General features: G+C 37.2%; 1 protein-coding gene across 1 annotated transcript; it reads left to right on the top strand.

The window, feature by feature from the left end:
* The first annotated feature begins 10,851 nt into the window (after positions 1-10,851).
* On the top strand, positions 10,852-16,348 carry LOC127127182 (polygalacturonate 4-alpha-galacturonosyltransferase). The gene is made up of 10 exons (XM_051056310.1): positions 10,852-11,211; positions 12,508-12,542; positions 12,647-12,706; positions 12,802-12,924; positions 13,023-13,086; positions 13,167-13,213; positions 13,790-14,121; positions 14,195-14,552; positions 14,773-15,354; positions 15,671-16,348. The coding sequence occupies exons 1-10, from the start codon at positions 11,094-11,096 to the stop codon at positions 15,950-15,952; spliced, it is 2,001 nt and encodes a 666-aa protein (XP_050912267.1). The 5' UTR covers positions 10,852-11,093; the 3' UTR covers positions 15,953-16,348.
* The last annotated feature ends 31 nt before the right edge of the window (positions 16,349-16,379 follow it).

Here is a 16,379-nt window from a genome sequence, read left to right on the forward strand (position 1 = left end):
GTTGAGGAGGTACATTCCTGATCCGTCGCATGTGGTCCAAGTAGATGATGTACAGGTGAGAGATAACCTGACTGTTGAAACATCACCTATGAGGATCGAGGATCGAGAGTTGAAGCAGTTGCGGGGTAAAGAGATTGCTTTGGTAAAGGTAGCTTGGGGCGGACCAGGAGGTGGCAATGTGACTTGGGAACTTGAGAGTCAGATGAAGGAGTCTTATCCTGAGTTATTCACTTGAGGTATGTTTTCGAGGACGAAAACTCTTTTAGTGGGGGAGAGTTGTAACACCCCGATAAAATAAGATAATTATTTAAATTGAGTTAATAATATATTTATTAATTTAATTAAATAATTGGAATTATTATTATTATTGGAATAATAATTATTGGAATATTATTGGGATTATTATTATTGGATTATTTTTATTGTTATTATTGGAATAAAAGTAGAAATCAGTAAATAGGTTCCATTTGGTAAAAAGGGTTATTTTCACGTGAAAAGGGAAAAGAGACAGAAAAGTGGAAAAGGGCAAAGAAAGCCAGAGAACAAGGGTCGAAGGAAGGAAAAGCTTGAAGCTTAAAGATTCGCCGGATTAACTCAGGTAAGGGGGGTTTATCGTCGATTAATGGGTATTATGGGATAATATGTCATGGGTAGTGATAAACCATTGATTTACCTCTGATTGGAATAATTATGCTGAAAATTGTGAACTCTTTGGATGAACGAAATTGGGTTACAATTGAAGGAAATTCGTAGGAATTAGATGCAATAGTGTTAGAAATTGTGAGATCGAATAGGTTATGATTCGTGTTAGATGAAATGAACGATTATTGTGAAAAATTGGACTGTGGAAGGTTGAATTGGATAGATCTCGTAGCAGAGAAAGCCATAGCAGATCTGGAAGTCTGGTTTCTGGTCATACGCGTATGGCACTAGGCAATACGCGTATGAGATGGCATGGTACGCGTATGGCACTAGGCAATACGCGTATGGATGAGGAAGATGATGTTTTGAACGTGGTTTGGTCTCTGTTGGTACGCGTATGGGGAAGTGATACGCGTAGCATACGCGTATGAGATGGTGTTACGCGTATGGGATTTGGCTGGGAAATGGGCCATACGCGTATGGGACTAGGCAGTACGCGTATGGGCAGGATTGTGATTTTTCTGTGCTGTTGTTGTGCAGTTTTTGGTTGTTCAGCTGAGTAATGTGATTTAGCTGATGTACGATATATTAGGGATCATTTCCCGTTGTTTTGAGTAGTATAGGTATTAGTAGAGTGTGCTAATACTGTGGTTGTTCTTTGGCATGATCTGATATGCTTATGTGATAAAATACTGATGATGTGTGATGGTATGCATGATCTTGTGAATGTATCAGTTATGTGTGCATTTGTGAAATAGACTGTTTTATGGCTTAGAGTGTGAGAATATGTCTATTCTTGAATTGTGGTTGATGATTTAGCATTGCTAGGTGATTAGCATGCATATTGTGGCCTTTATGGTGGTAGCTAATTCCCATGGTGAGGAATTAGTGAGTTAGTCATTTTGGACTGTTGTTGATGTTTGCATGCTAGGTGAATTAGCGTGCATAGCATGGCCCTTGGGGTGGTAGCTAATTCCCATGGTGAGGAATTAGTGATGTGAGTCACTAGGTCTCAAATGAGTGGGACTAGTGAGCTTGGTAGCCGTACCTGGATTTGGTCGGTGAAGTTGAACTATATGTTCACGAATAGTCGGTACCGCATGCATGGAGTCTCATTGCATTTGTATTGTATGGCGTATAATATGAATGGATGTATTCCAATATTATACGTGTTTTTTGTGGTTGAGTTGAGTATGATTTTAGTTGATGTTGCCGCTGCTGAATGTATGATCTGATTAGGGTGATGAATGTGTGAAATTACTTGGCATTACATGTTAATTTATAATGCTTATTATATCGATTGAGAAACTCACCCTTACAACTATTTTTCAGGTAACGAGCAGTGATTGAGTAGAAGCTAGTGCTTGGAGTCTAGTGTAGTCTCCTTAGTGGGTCGTGCTCTGATAGATGTAACATCGGGATGGGATGTTTTACCTTATTGAATAATTTTACATGCAACATGTTACATGTTTTACATGATTGATGAGATTTATATCCGCTGCGTTTTATGCAAAAATGCTTATGTTTTGAATTAACAAAAGAGCATGACAGTTATATTGTTGAATGGTGTGAAATATTGTGTGACACCCTTAATTGCATATTTACTCTGATTGAGATATTTATTATTTTAATTAAATATTTGGGGGTATTTTAGAAGGGTGTTACATTAGTGGTATCAGAGCATAGTCGGTCGAGTCGAGTCGTAATTATTCTGTTCCCTTGTACGGGATAGGTGTTGTGTAACCCTATCAGTACTTATTGTTTTAGCTTGTTGGGTTTTCAGAATAGAGATGGCTGGAAGAGGTAGAGATGATGCTGCAATTGTCGAGGCTCTGGGTATGCTAGCTGGAGTACTTGGAGGAAATCCGAATGTTGTGGGAATGGGAGCTGCTCGTCAACTGAGTGAGTTCCAGAAGAACAATCCTCCAATGTTTAAGGGAGCATACGATCCAGATGGTGCTCAGAAGTGGTTGAAGTAAATCGAGAGGATCTTCCGAGTGACTGAGTGTGCCGATAACCAGAAGGTCAGGTTCGGTACGCATATGCTGTCAGAAGAAGCAGATGACTGGTGGGTTGCTACCCGTACTGAGTTGGAAGCTGCTGGGAATGCTGAGATCACTTGGGCGGTGTTCAGAGAGAGATTCCTGAGGAAGTACTTTCCAGAGGATGTTAGAGGAAAGAAAGAGATAGAATTCTTGGAATTGAAACAGGGTAACAGGTCTGTTACTGAGTATGCTGCTAAGTTCACAGAGCTGTCAAAGTATTATACTCCCTATAACGAGGCTACTGGGGAATTTTCAAAATGTGTGAAGTTTGAGAACGGGTTGCGTCCCGAGATTAAGCAGGCTATTGGGTACCAGCGGATTAGAGTGTTTTCTGATTTGGTTGACTGTTGCAGGATTTTTGAACAGGATTCCAAGGCTAGAGCAGAGAGCTATCAGCAGAGGGTTGATAGGAAAGGCAAGAATCAGAATGATCGTGGGAAACCGTATGCAGTTGGCAAAGGTTTCCAGCGACAGAGTGGGATGAAGAGGCCTAGTGGGGGAGACTCCAGTGCTCCTGCTAAGTGTTACAGATGTGGTCAGGCTGGACATCGTTTCCATGAGTGTACCAGTAATGAGAAGAAGTGTTTTAAGTGTGGAAAAGGTGGTCACTTGGCTGCAGAGTGCCGGTTGAAGACTATGACTTGTTTCAACTGTGGAGAAGTGGGTCATATCAGTCCACAGTGTCCTAAGCCGAAGAAGGAGAACCAGTCAGGAGGCAAGGTCTTTGCTTTATCGGGTTCTGAGACTTCTGCAGACGATCGTTTGATCCGAGGTACGTGTTATATTAATGGCTTTCCTCTTGTAGCTATTATTGACACAGGTGCGACTCATTGCTTTATATCTTTGGATTGTGCTGTGAAACTTAAGTTAGAGATATCTGAGATGCATGGAAGTATGGTGATTGATACTCCTGCGAAGGGTTCAGTGACTACTACTTCAGTTTGTTTGAATTGTCCTTTGAGTATTTTTGGTAGAAGCTTTGGGATGGACCTTGTGTGTCTTCCACTAGTGCAGATTGACGTTATTCTGGGTATGAACTGGTTGGTGTTTAACCGAGTTTCTATCAACTGTTTTGATAAGACTGTGATATTTCCTGAGATTGAGGAAGGAAAGGATTTGTTTCTATCAGCAAGGCAGGTGAATGAGGAAGTAGCAGATGGGGCAGAGTTGTTTATGCTGTTAGCGACTTTGGAGGCTAAAGATAAACTGGTGATTGGCGATCTAGCCGTGGTGTGTGATTTTCCTGATGTGTTTCCGGAAGAAGTGAATGAATTACCGCCAGAGCGTGAAGTTGAGTTCTCGATTGAATTGGTACCTGATACTAGGCCGATATCGATGGCTCCGTACCGTATGTCTGCTGTTGAGTTAACTGAATTGAAGAGTCAGTTGGAAGATCTGTTGGATAAGAAATTTATTCGTCCGAGTGTGTCACCGTGGGGTGCACCAGTGTTATTGGTTAAGAAGAAAGAAGGTACTATGAGGTTGTGTGTGGACTACAGGCAACTGAATAAAGTGACGATCAAGAATCGGTATCCTTTGCCGAGAATTAATGATCTGATGGATCAGTTGGTTGGTGTGAGTGTGTTCAGCAAAATAGATTTGAGATCTGGGTATCATCAGATACGTGTGAAAACTGAGGATATTCAGAAGACTGCTTTCAGAACAAGGTATGGACATTATGAGTATTCTGTAATGCCTTTTGGTGTGACTAATGCGCCTGGAGTGTTTATGGAGTATATGAATAGGATTTTCCATCCGTATCTAGATCAGTTTGTTGTGGTGTTTATTGACGATATTTTGGTGTATTCGAAATCTGAAGAAGAGCATGCTGAGCATTTGAGAATGGTTTTAAGAGTTCTACGAGAAAAGAAGTTATTTGCTAAACTGTCTAAGTGTGAATTTTGGTTAGAAGAGGTTAGTTTTCTTGGTCATGTGATTTCAAGAGGTGGTGTTGCTGTTGATCCTTCTAAGATAGAAGCGGTGTCTAAGTGGGAAGCTCCGAAGTCTGTTGCTGAGATTCGAAGTTTCCTTGGATTGGCTGGTTATTATAGGAAGTTCATTGAGGGATTTTCTAAGTTGGCGTTACCGTTGACGATGTTGACCAGAAAGGGGCAAGCGTTTGTTTGGGACTCAAAATGTGAAGAAGGTTTCCAAGAGTTAAAGAGAAGGTTAACTACTGCTCCTATTCTGATATTACCGAGTCCGTCGGAACCATTTGAGGTTTTCTGTGATGCTTCATTGTTGGGTTTGGGTGGTGTGTTGATGCAGAATAAGCAGGTTATAGCTTATGCTTCGAGACAACTGAGGGTTCATGAGAGGAACTATCCGACGCACGATTTAGAGTTGGCAGCCGTGGTATTTGTTCTGAAGTTATGGAGACATTACTTGTACGGGTCAAGATTTGAGGTTTTCAGCGACCATAAGAGTTTAAAGTATTTGTTTGATCAGAAAGAGCTGAATATGAGACAGAGGAGATGGTTAGAGTTTCTGAAGGATTATGACTTTGGTTTGAATTACCATCCGGGTAAAGCAAACGTAGTGGCTGATGCATTGAGTCGGAAATCATTGTATATGTCTATGTTAATGGTTAAGGAATTGGATTTAATTGAGCAGTTTAGAGACTTGAGTTTGGTGTGTGAGAGTACTCACAATAGTGTTAAATTGGGAATGTTGAAGTTAACGAGTGGTATTCTGGATGAGATTAGAGAAGGTCAGAAATCCGATGTGTTTTTGGTTGATAAGTTGACTCTAGTGAATCAAGGTCAAGGTGGTGAATTCAGAGTGGATGAGAATGGTGTTTTGAAATTTGCTAATCGGGTATGTATTCCGGATGTTACCGAACTGAAGAAGAGTATTCTTGAGGAAGGACATCGTAGTGGCTTAAGTATTCATCCTGGAGCTACGAAGATGTATCATGATTTGAAAAAGTTATTTTGGTGGCCGAGAATGAAAAGAGAAATTGCGAGTTTTGTTTATTCTTGTTTGACTTGTCAGAAGTCGAAGATTGAGCATCAGAAGCCGTCTGGGCTAATGCAACCGTTGGTTATTCCAGAGTGGAAGTGGGATAGTATCAGTATGGATTTTGTTTCTGGGTTACCGAGGACAAATAAGAATTTTGAAGCCATTTGGGTGATTGTTGATAGATTGACGAAATCGGCTCATTTCATTCCGATCAGAATGGATTATCCGTTAGAGAGATTAGCTGAGTTGTATATTGAGAAGATTGTAAGTTTGCATGGTATTCCGTCGAGTATTGTTTCGGATAGAGATCCTAGATTTACATCGAAATTCTGGGAAGGTTTGCAGAGGGCTTTGGGAACTAAGCTGAGATTGAGTTCTGCATATCATCCGCAGACTGATGGTCAGACTGAGAGGACGATTCAGTCACTAGAGGATCTTTTGAGAGCTTGTGTTTTGGAAAAAGGAGGTACTTGGGATTGTTACTTACCTTTGATTGAGTTTACCTACAACAATAGTTTTCATTCGAGCATTAGTATGGCACCGTTTGAAGCTTTGTATGGTAGGAGATGTCGGACACCTTTATGTTGGTATGAATCCGGTGAGAGTGTTGTGGTTGGACCGGAGATTGTTCAACAAACTACGGAAAAGATTAAGATGATTCAGGAGAAGATGAGAATTGCTCAGAGTCGTCAGAAGAGTTATCACGACAAGAGGAGGAAGTCACTTGAGTTCCAAGAGGGAGATCATGTGTTTCTTCGTGTTACTCCGATAACTGGGGTTGGTCGAGCTTTGAAGTCGAGGAAGTTGACACCTCGATTTATTGGTCCTTATCAGATTTTGGAGAGGATAGGAGAGGTAGCCTATCGTATCGCTTTACCGCCGTCACTTGCAAATTTACATGAGGTTTTTCATGTGTCTCAGTTGAGGAGGTACATTCCTGATCCGTCGCATGTGGTCCAAGTAGATGATGTACAGGTGAGAGATAACCTGACTGTTGAAACATCACCTATGAGGATCGAGGATCGAGAGTTGAAGCAGTTGCGGGGTAAAGAGATTGCTTTGGTAAAGGTAGCTTGGGGCGGACCAGCAGGTGGCAATGTGACTTGGGAACTTGAGAGTCAGATGAAGGAGTCTTATCCTGAGTTATTCACTTGAGGTATGTTTTCGAGGACGAAAACTCTTTTAGTGGGGGAGAGTTGTAACACCCCGATAAAATAAGATAATTATTTAAATTGAGTTAATAATATATTTATTAATTTAATTAAATAATTGGAATTATTATTATTATTGGAATAATAATTATTGGAATATTATTGGGATTATTATTATTGGATTATTTTTATTGTTATTATTGGAATAAAAGTAGAAATCAGTAAATAGGTTCCATTTGGTAAAAAGGGTTATTTTCACGTGAAAAGGGAAAAGAGACAGAAAAGTGGAAAAGGGCAAAGAAAGCCAGAGAACAAGGGTCGAAGGAAGAAAAAGCTTGAAGCTTAAAGATTCGCCGGATTAACTCAGGTAAGGGGGGTTTATCGTCGATTAATGGGTATTATGGGATAATATGTCATGGGTAGTGATAAACCATTGATTTACCTCTGATTGGAATAATTATGCTGAAAATTGTGAACTCTTTGGATGAACGAAATTGGGTTACAATTGAAGGAAATTCGTAGGAATTAGATGCAATAGTGTTAGAAATTGTGAGATCGAATAGGTTATGATTCGTGTTAGATGAAATGAACGATTATTGTGAAAAATTGGACTGTGGAAGGTTGAATTGGATAGATCTCGTAGCAGAGAAAGCCATAGCAGATCTGGAAGTCTGGTTTCTGGTCATACGCGTATGGCACTAGGCAATACGCGTATGAGATGGCATGGTACGCGTATGGCACTAGGCAATACGCGTATGGATGAGGAAGATGATGTTTTGAACGTGGTTTGGTCTCTGTTGGTACGCGTATGGGGAAGTGATACGCGTAGCATACGCGTATGAGATGGTGTTACGCGTATGGGATTTGGCTGGGAAATGGGCCATACGCGTATGGGACTAGGCAGTACGCGTATGGGCAGGATTGTGATTTTTCTGTGCTGTTGTTGTGCAGTTTTTGGTTGTTCAGCTGAGTAATGTGATTTAGCTGATGTACGATATATTAGGGATCATTTCCCGTTGTTTTGAGTAGTATAGGTATTAGTAGAGTGTGCTAATACTGTGGTTGTTCTTTGGCATGATCTGATATGCTTATGTGATAAAATACTGATGATGTGTGATGGTATGCATGATCTTGTGAATGTATCAGTTATGTGTGCATTTGTGAAATAGACTGTTTTATGGCTTAGAGTGTGAGCATATGTCTATTCTTGAATTGTGGTTGATGATTTAGCATTGCTAGGTGATTAGCATGCATATTGTGGCCTTTATGGTGGTAGCTAATTCCCATGGTGAGGAATTAGTGAGTTAGTCATTTTGGACTGTTGTTGATGTTTGCATGCTAGGTGAATTAGCGTGCATAGCATGGCCCTTGGGGTGGTAGCTAATTCCCATGGTGAGGAATTAGTGATGTGAGTCACTAGGTCTCAAATGAGTGGGACTAGTGAGCTTGGTAGCCGTACCTGGATTTGGTCGGTGAAGTTGAACTATATGTTCACGAATAGTCGGTACCGCATGCATGGAGTCTCATTGCATTTGTATTGTATGGCGTATAATATGAATGGATGTATTCCAATATTATACGTGTGTTTTGTGGTTGAGTTGAGTATGATTTTAGTTGATGTTGCCGCTGCTGAATGTATGATCTGATTAGGGTGATGAATGTGTGAAATTACTTGGCATTACATGTTAATTTATAATGCTTATTATATCGATTGAGAAACTCACCCTTACAACTATTTTTCAGGTAACGAGCAGTGATTGAGTAGAAGCTAGTGCTTGGAGTCTAGTGTAGTCTCCTTAGTGGGTCGTGCTCTGATAGATGTAACATCGGGATGGGATGTTTTACCTTATTGAATAATTTTACATGCAACATGTTACATGTTTTACATGATTAATGAGATTTATATCCGCTGCGTTTTATGCAAAAATGCTTATGTTTTGAATTAACAAAAGAGCATGACAGTTATATTGTTGAATGGTGTGAAATATTGTGTGACACCCTTAATTGCATATTTACTCTGATTGAGATATTTATTATTTTAATTAAATATTTGGGGGTATTTTAGAAGGGTGTTACAGCTTAGGTATAAGATCTCTTCTTTTTCTCAATGACACAACCAACCTTAAGCTTGGTTGGGATGTGTTGAGCAATGAGGACCCATGTGCCAAGGTGGTGAAAGCTAAAATTCTGAGGAAACATGATACCATCAATCATCATATTTTCTCAACTTTTTGATATTGCATAAAACAAAAATTCAATTTTCTTTTGTCTAATATATCTTGGCTGCTAGGAAATGGCAATTCAATCAAGTTTTGGAAGGAAGCTTGATGTGACCCTTCCCTTTTGTAGGAAATTTGTCTATCCCTTCTTGAAGCTAATTCCATTGATTATAATTCTTCAGTGTCAGCCTATTTGTAGAATGGTAATTGGTTTTTCCCTAACTCTTGGCTTGAGCTATTTTCCTTTCTTACTCAAAAAGTTTTTCCTTTGTATCTTTTTGTTCAAGATAGTGACAAAATTGTTTGAACAAAATCTATTTCTAGCGGTCTTGCACTCAAAGAACGTTATATCCTAAAGATCTCCCGTAATATCAAGCTTGACTAGGCCAATTTCATATGGAATATGGACATGCCTTCATTTAAATCTTTTGTGGTATGACGCCTTATGCATGGAAAGATGTCCACAATTGATAAGCTTCAAGGTAGAGGCTACAATATAGTTTATAGATGTAGCATTTTCAAGTGTTTTGCTAAAACAACCACACACATTTTCTTTCATTGCACTTTTGCTTCCAAACTTTGGCATTAGCTTGGTAAATCTATAAAGTCCTCTCTTTTGATCTCATATATTGATAACATGTGGAATCTTTGCACCAAAAGCCGGTCTCCTCAGGGTGCCTTAATCATCAAGGAAACCATTATTTTCACCATCTCTTCAAGTTGAAGTATAAAAAATTTGGCTAGACATCAAAACAAGATTCCTCACCTTCAAACAACAATCTTCAATATCATTGCTCAAATTATGATGACATGTAATAACACTTTGCTCACGACCTCTTCCTCTATGTCTAACTTCAACTTGCTCAAAGCCTTCAAGGTAAACATTCATCCCTTTTGTACTCCTAAGGTAAAATAAGTTCTCTAGCAACCCCCCTCTTGGGGTTGACTCAAATGTAAATGTAATGATGTCCTTTCTCAATAATCTAGTGGTTGTGATGGAATCTTTAGAGATTATAAAAGTGATTTTCTGCTAGCCTTTGTCGAGCCAACTCTTTTTACTGTTTCCTTACATGTTGAATTCTCTACGGTCTTTAGCGATATTGACCTTGCTAGAGATAAAACATGATCTAAGCTTTGGATCAAAAGTGACGATGCTTTGAAAACCTAGACATCATTAGAATCATTATAAATATATCATTACAAATATGTTATTTTTATCTCCCAAAAAAAAAATTGTGCGGATTTTTTTTACCGACATAAGTCACACTTCTCTTTCCTTACCATTTTTTACATTAGAAAATTCTTAACTTAATCACACTTTTGTAAAAAATAGACTAGAGTTAGCTAGCCTTCTCCTTAATGTGCATCACCTTTTCCTTTTTAATATATAACCCTCGTTTAAAAGAAAATTAGATCTTTTTAAATAAATTTCAAAAATAAAAAAATTAATTATAATATTAAATTTATTGATAATTAATATTATTTTAAAAAAAATCATTGATATTTATAATATAATATAAGATTCATTATTATACATTGTCGGTATAAATTTTTTACAAAATTCATTCATAAATATTATTTTCTAATTGATTAAGTCAAATATCATTATTAAATAACATTTTGCATTCTCGACACATTTTAATTAAATTCATATAGTATTTATCATAAATTATAAAAGTATAAATTAATTAGGAATAATATTAATAAAAATAATAAATAAATACTATTGAAAATTAGAAAAGATAACCGACTAAATGAGAGTAATATAATACAAAATAAGAAAGGAAGATGACAGCTAGAGAGAAAGTTAAGAAAGAAAACACTTTTAAAAGGAATTTTTGTTTTTGCTGATTATTAAAAATAAAAACTAAAATCACATCTACAAGGAAGATTGATTAGATTCACAGTTTCACACTCACACAAACAACACTGCTTGCACCTTTTTTTCTTTCTGCGTTGTTGTTTCATTCGGATTTGCACTCACATAGCCTAATAGCATTTCGCCATAAACCCTAACAATTTCCTTTTCATTCAGATCTCTCTCTCTCTCAATGCCTCTTTCTCTCTGATCCATAATGCCGCTCAACAACAGAAGCAAAGGATCTCCTTTTCCTCTTCTCGGTTTCGTTCTCCTTTGTCTTCTCGCACCTCTCGTTTTCTTCTTCGCATCATCACTTCACACTGCTTCATCCGGTTCATACTTTCTCTCACTCTCGCTTTTTGGTTCAACTTTTAAATTATTATTTTTCAGTCATCATTTTCTTATATGTTACGTGCTGTAAGATCCTTGATTAAAATTGGGAAATGGGTATTCGTTAATTTCTTGTCTTTATCTTTCTCGGTGTTTTTCTTGTGTTTGTTTATTCAATTCGTGACTGTAGTGGAAGATTTCTCGTTTTTAATTCGTTGTCATGGAAATAGTTAACAATTTTCTGTTTTTTAGGGTTGCTAGATCTATGCTTCTTATGCGAGTGTTGAGTAGTGCAATTAACTTTTTGCTTGTTTTATTATACTTCACTATTCCACAATTTCGTTTTCTAGATGTTCTTTATGGATTGAGATATCATCTGTTTCATGATTTGGCATATTTATGTTGGTGAGATTTGGGGTTATAAGTGATTTGTCAATGAATCAATTTTACAACTATATTGAATTTAGATGCTTGGGTGGTTTGGAATTTGAATCACTATGGCGTTATTATTAAGTTTACTTTAGGAGCAATTGGGTTTTAGGTTCTAGTGGTTATGAAACAAAAACACATTTACAGGGTTGTGTATACTAAGCTTAAGTTCATTTCTTTGATGCACCGTCATCATTATTCTTATAGTTTTGTTAATTGGAAAGCAGTATTTGTAGATTAAGAACTTGTGGTTAGAAAAAAGTATATACTAGAGAAATTGGTTGATATTTCTTCGCGTTTTTGTTTAAGACCCCAGGCTTTATGAGATTAGCACATGCATAGAATGCACTGTGATGACAGTGTTGTCAATTAGATATTCTGCATTGTATTAAGTGGGACCGTTGATAGAGAATAGCTATAGTGGTTGATTTGATGAGTCGCAACTTTTGATACTTACATGCAATGAAATTTTCTCATAACTACATGTCATGGATAATGCTTTTCATAAAATGTATCTCACTTTGCTTATGCTACTCTTGCTGTTTTGTACTTGTGCTTTTGATCCTCGATTTATAACTCATTGGTGTTTCAAACTTATTATTCTTCTATTATATGGATGCTCTAGAAAGTATTGACCTTATCCGGTTTTAGGATAAACAAATCTGGCTCCGTTTGTTTGCAAATCCTCATTTTTTGTTGTTGGAGGCTTTTGAATTATGAAATTTAAGATAGAGTGTAATGTCTTTGATGTTTGGAGGAAGAAATAGGAGAATATTTTGTAATGATATGAGTGACATTTGCAATGAATTTTTCTTATTTGCCCATATATGTGTTTATGTTAGAGTAATTACTTCAAATACATTATGCAGATCACACTGATATTTCAGATGTTACAAGTCAACAGGTAGCCCGTTATATATATATACACATTTTAAGGTTCATTAGTTATACAACTGAATGCATACAGCATCTAGCCATTTTTTTACCCTATGTTGTTGGCTGTTGCAGGCTTCTAAATGGAGAGAACAGAAGGCACTACATGACCTTACATCTCTTTTTCCAAAAGAGGCAAGCACAAGCTAGCATTACTCTTGCTTTGTATCTCATAATATTTTTTGTGCAAAAGTTAACTTCCTTGCCTTCTAATGAATATTATATTTTAGGTACTTGATGTTATCATGTCTAGCACAAATGATATGGGGCCTTTGAGTCTAGATAATTTCAAAAATAATCTTTCTGCTTCATGGAGAGCTATTGGGTTAAAGACTTCAAATGCTACATATCAGGTTAGGATTACTGATGTGCTTCTGCCCGAGACTCTGTTTTCCTGCATTTTTTCTGTATTGCTACTAAATGTTAATCCTTTTTTATTTTTTAACTAAAGCTAAACCAACCAGAAACACATCTTAGTCAAGAAAAACAAAAGGAGAAGGAAGGAAGATCTTCAGGTTGTATAACATGCTATCAGTTATTTTTCCCATGTCTTATTTTACTTTACTTTCTCCTTATTTTTTATTTATTAATGCAGTTGCTCTTCCTCAGTGGAATGATAGTCCCGTAAAGCTAGCCAGAAGGGTGAGCATCATTCTTCGATATTTGACTTTTTTAAAGTTACGTAGATTTTTAAGTTACATAGCTTTTTTAAGTTATGCTTGTAATACGGAGTAATCTCCCACGCCTTTTAACTCGGTGGTTGTGGTAGTTACGGAAAAAGCCTAACCACATACCGATAAAGATAAAATCATTCTCAGACCCCAACCTACAACTATAGCAACCTTGAAGTATGACATGCTTATTCTAATTGTTACTTATGGGTGAACATAAGTCGAGCTAAACAAATTGGGATTTCATAGTTTTGTCCTTACAATATAAATATCACGTCAAATTAAGTTTTATCCACTTTTTGATAAATTTACGCCAAAGGCTAGAGGTATTTATCTCTGTCTATCCTGACATATTCATTCTTATAATAAAATTCCTTGTTGCTGAAGATTCCCAAATTACGTTTGAACAAAAACATGTGTCTACCATTTACCCCAATATTTTTCTGTTCTGTTTGAAAATTCTGTTTAGCTTGTAGTGTGAGTATACTTAACTCAAGGAACAACTAAAATCTAACTTTGTTTTGTTCCTTGTAAACATCTTTTGCAGCAATTAATAGTGAAAAGGATGGCCAAACGTGCTGCTGAGCTGGTTAAACAGGATGACGAAGTTATTGTAAAACTTGAAGATTTTGCTATTGAACGTTCAAAATCAGTTGATTCAGCAGTTCTAGGTAAATACAACATTTGGAGGAAAGAAAATGAAAATGAGAATGATTCTACCATTCGGTTGATGCGAGATCAGATCATTATGGCTAGGGTATACTTGAGTATTGCGAAGATGAAGAACAAGCTTGACTTGTACCAAGAGCTGCAAACACGGCTTAAAGAGAGTCAGCGTGCTTTAGGTGAGGCAACTTCCGATGCTGACCTGCACCATAGGTATGCTCAATTTTCCGAAGCGTATAAATATCTGCATTTGTTTGTATTTACTGACCTAATTAATCATCTTTAGTGAACATGAAAAAATGAAAGCTATGGGTCAAGTTCTTTCTAAGGCAAAAGATCAATTGTATGACTGCAAGTTGGTTACTGGGAAATTGAGGGCAATGCTACAAACTGCTGATGAGCAAGTTCGGGGCTTGAAGAAACAAAGCACATTCCTTAGTCAGTTGGCTGCCAAGACCATACCAAATGGAATTCACTGCTTATCGATGCGCCTTACCATAGATTACTATCTCCTTCCACCTGGAAAGAGAAAGTTCCCCATGACTGAGAATTTGGTTAATCCCAGTCTTTATCATTATGCCCTATTCTCAGACAATGTTTTGGCTGCATCTGTTGTTGTCAACTCAGCTGTTTTGAATGCGAAGGTAAACGACTAACCGTCCGTTATGATAAATACATGCTTGTGTATTTTTTTTCAAGTGCATTCCTTTTTACAGATAATGAATAATTTGAGCCTGGGTCCACATGATTTTTGAGAGATGGATCCATGTAGTTTGCTTGCAATAGTCTATCTATTATTTTATAGATATAATAGAATTAAACACAACCACTCATTATCTTATGGTGTTGTCTTTGACATTGCAGGATCCTTCAAAGCACGTCTTTCACCTTGTTACGGATAAATTAAATTTTGGAGCCATGAACATGTGGTTTTTATTGAATCCTCCTGGAAAAGCTACAATCTTTGTTGAAAATGTTGATGAGTTTAAGTGGTTGAACTCATCCTACTGCCCAGTCCTAAAACAGCTTGAATCTGCGACAATGAAAGAGTATTATTTCAAGGCAGGCCATCCAACCACTACTGGTGCTTCTAATCTCAAGTACAGAAATCCAAAATATCTCTCAATGCTCAACCATCTGAGGTTCTATCTTCCACAAGTTTATCCAAAATTAGATAAGATTCTTTTTCTTGATGATGACATTGTCGTCCAGAAGGATTTGACTGGATTATGGGCTGTGGATCTTCATGGAAAAGTAAATGGTGCTGTTGAAACATGTGGTGAGAGCTTTCATAGGTTTGACAAGTATCTTAATTTTTCAAATCCACATATTGCGAAAAACTTTGATCCCAATGCTTGTGGTTGGGCATACGGAATGAACATGTTTGATTTGAAGGTGTGGAAAAAGAAGGACATTACTGGCATATATCACAAGTGGCAGAATCTGGTAAGCAGTTGAACATAACATCGGTTAATATCATGCATCTATTCTCAGAGTTGGATTCTCTGCAGTCACACATAGTCATACACGCAACCACAAATCTCGGCTATTTGATATCAGATGACTCATATTCCAAATTGTATTTTAAAACTAACATGAAGATTTTAGTATGCGAATCTTCTGATCATCATCCAACAGTTGAGATTCCTTGATGCGTGACTGTGTGCCTCTCTTGACTTTAGAGAGTCCTGCTCGTCTATTTTCACATAAATAAAATAAAAATCAATTCTTTCACTGACAATTTTTTCATATTTGATTTCAGAATGTAGACAGGGTACTGTGGAAATTAGGGACATTACCTCCGGGGCTAATGACATTCTATGGATTAACGCATCCGCTAAATAAATCATGGCATGTACTCGGTTTGGGGTACAGTCCAAGTATAGATCGTACAGAAATCGAGAATGCAGCAGTTGTTCACTACAATGGTAATATGAAACCTTGGTTAGAAATAGCCATGACAAAATATCGCCCTTACTGGACCAAATATGTCAAATATAACCATCCTTATCTTAGGAACTGTAAGCTAAGTGAATGGTCTTGATAACACCAAGTCCTAAATACAAAGAACACTCTTTTCCTTCAGAATATACCCCTCAACCTATTCTCTCCTTTCTAACTTGGCAATTTCAAGGGAAATGCCTTGTTAGAGTATATGATTAAAATGTCCAAGTGATATAGAGTCAATGCTTGTGTTCTATCTGCCCTTACCGACTCATCATCTCTTTCCCACGCCATTGTCGTTCATTCTTTGCTTTTCATTCATTTAATTTGTTTACACCATTCTCACTAATTTGAAACAAGGTACAATAAATAGTATACCTTGTTCACTATAAAGAGCCTTCATTGTACAATTTGATGCTAAGAATGGACTAGAAATTGAATTATAATTTTATGTATTCTTTGAGAGCTAGTTTACTTGTATGGTTTTGAGAAGTTATTTGAATGTTTGCATATATTGTATTTTAGAA

This window comes from Lathyrus oleraceus, chromosome 3 (assembly GCF_024323335.1).
Source record: "Lathyrus oleraceus cultivar Zhongwan6 chromosome 3, CAAS_Psat_ZW6_1.0, whole genome shotgun sequence".
NCBI lineage: Eukaryota > Viridiplantae > Streptophyta > Magnoliopsida > Fabales > Fabaceae > Lathyrus > Lathyrus oleraceus.

Excerpts from the sequence above, each read along its gene's own strand:
- LOC127127182 (XM_051056310.1), top strand. The coding sequence starts at position 11,094 with ATGCCGCTCAACAACAGAAGCAAAGGATCTCCTTTTCCTCTTCTCGGT. Across the intron at positions 12,543-12,646 it reads CAGATGTTACAAGTCAACAG|GCTTCTAAATGGAGAGAACA; the intron begins GTAGCCCGTTAT and ends TGGCTGTTGCAG. Across the intron at positions 13,087-13,166 it reads GAAGGAAGGAAGATCTTCAG|TTGCTCTTCCTCAGTGGAAT; the intron begins GTTGTATAACAT and ends TTATTAATGCAG.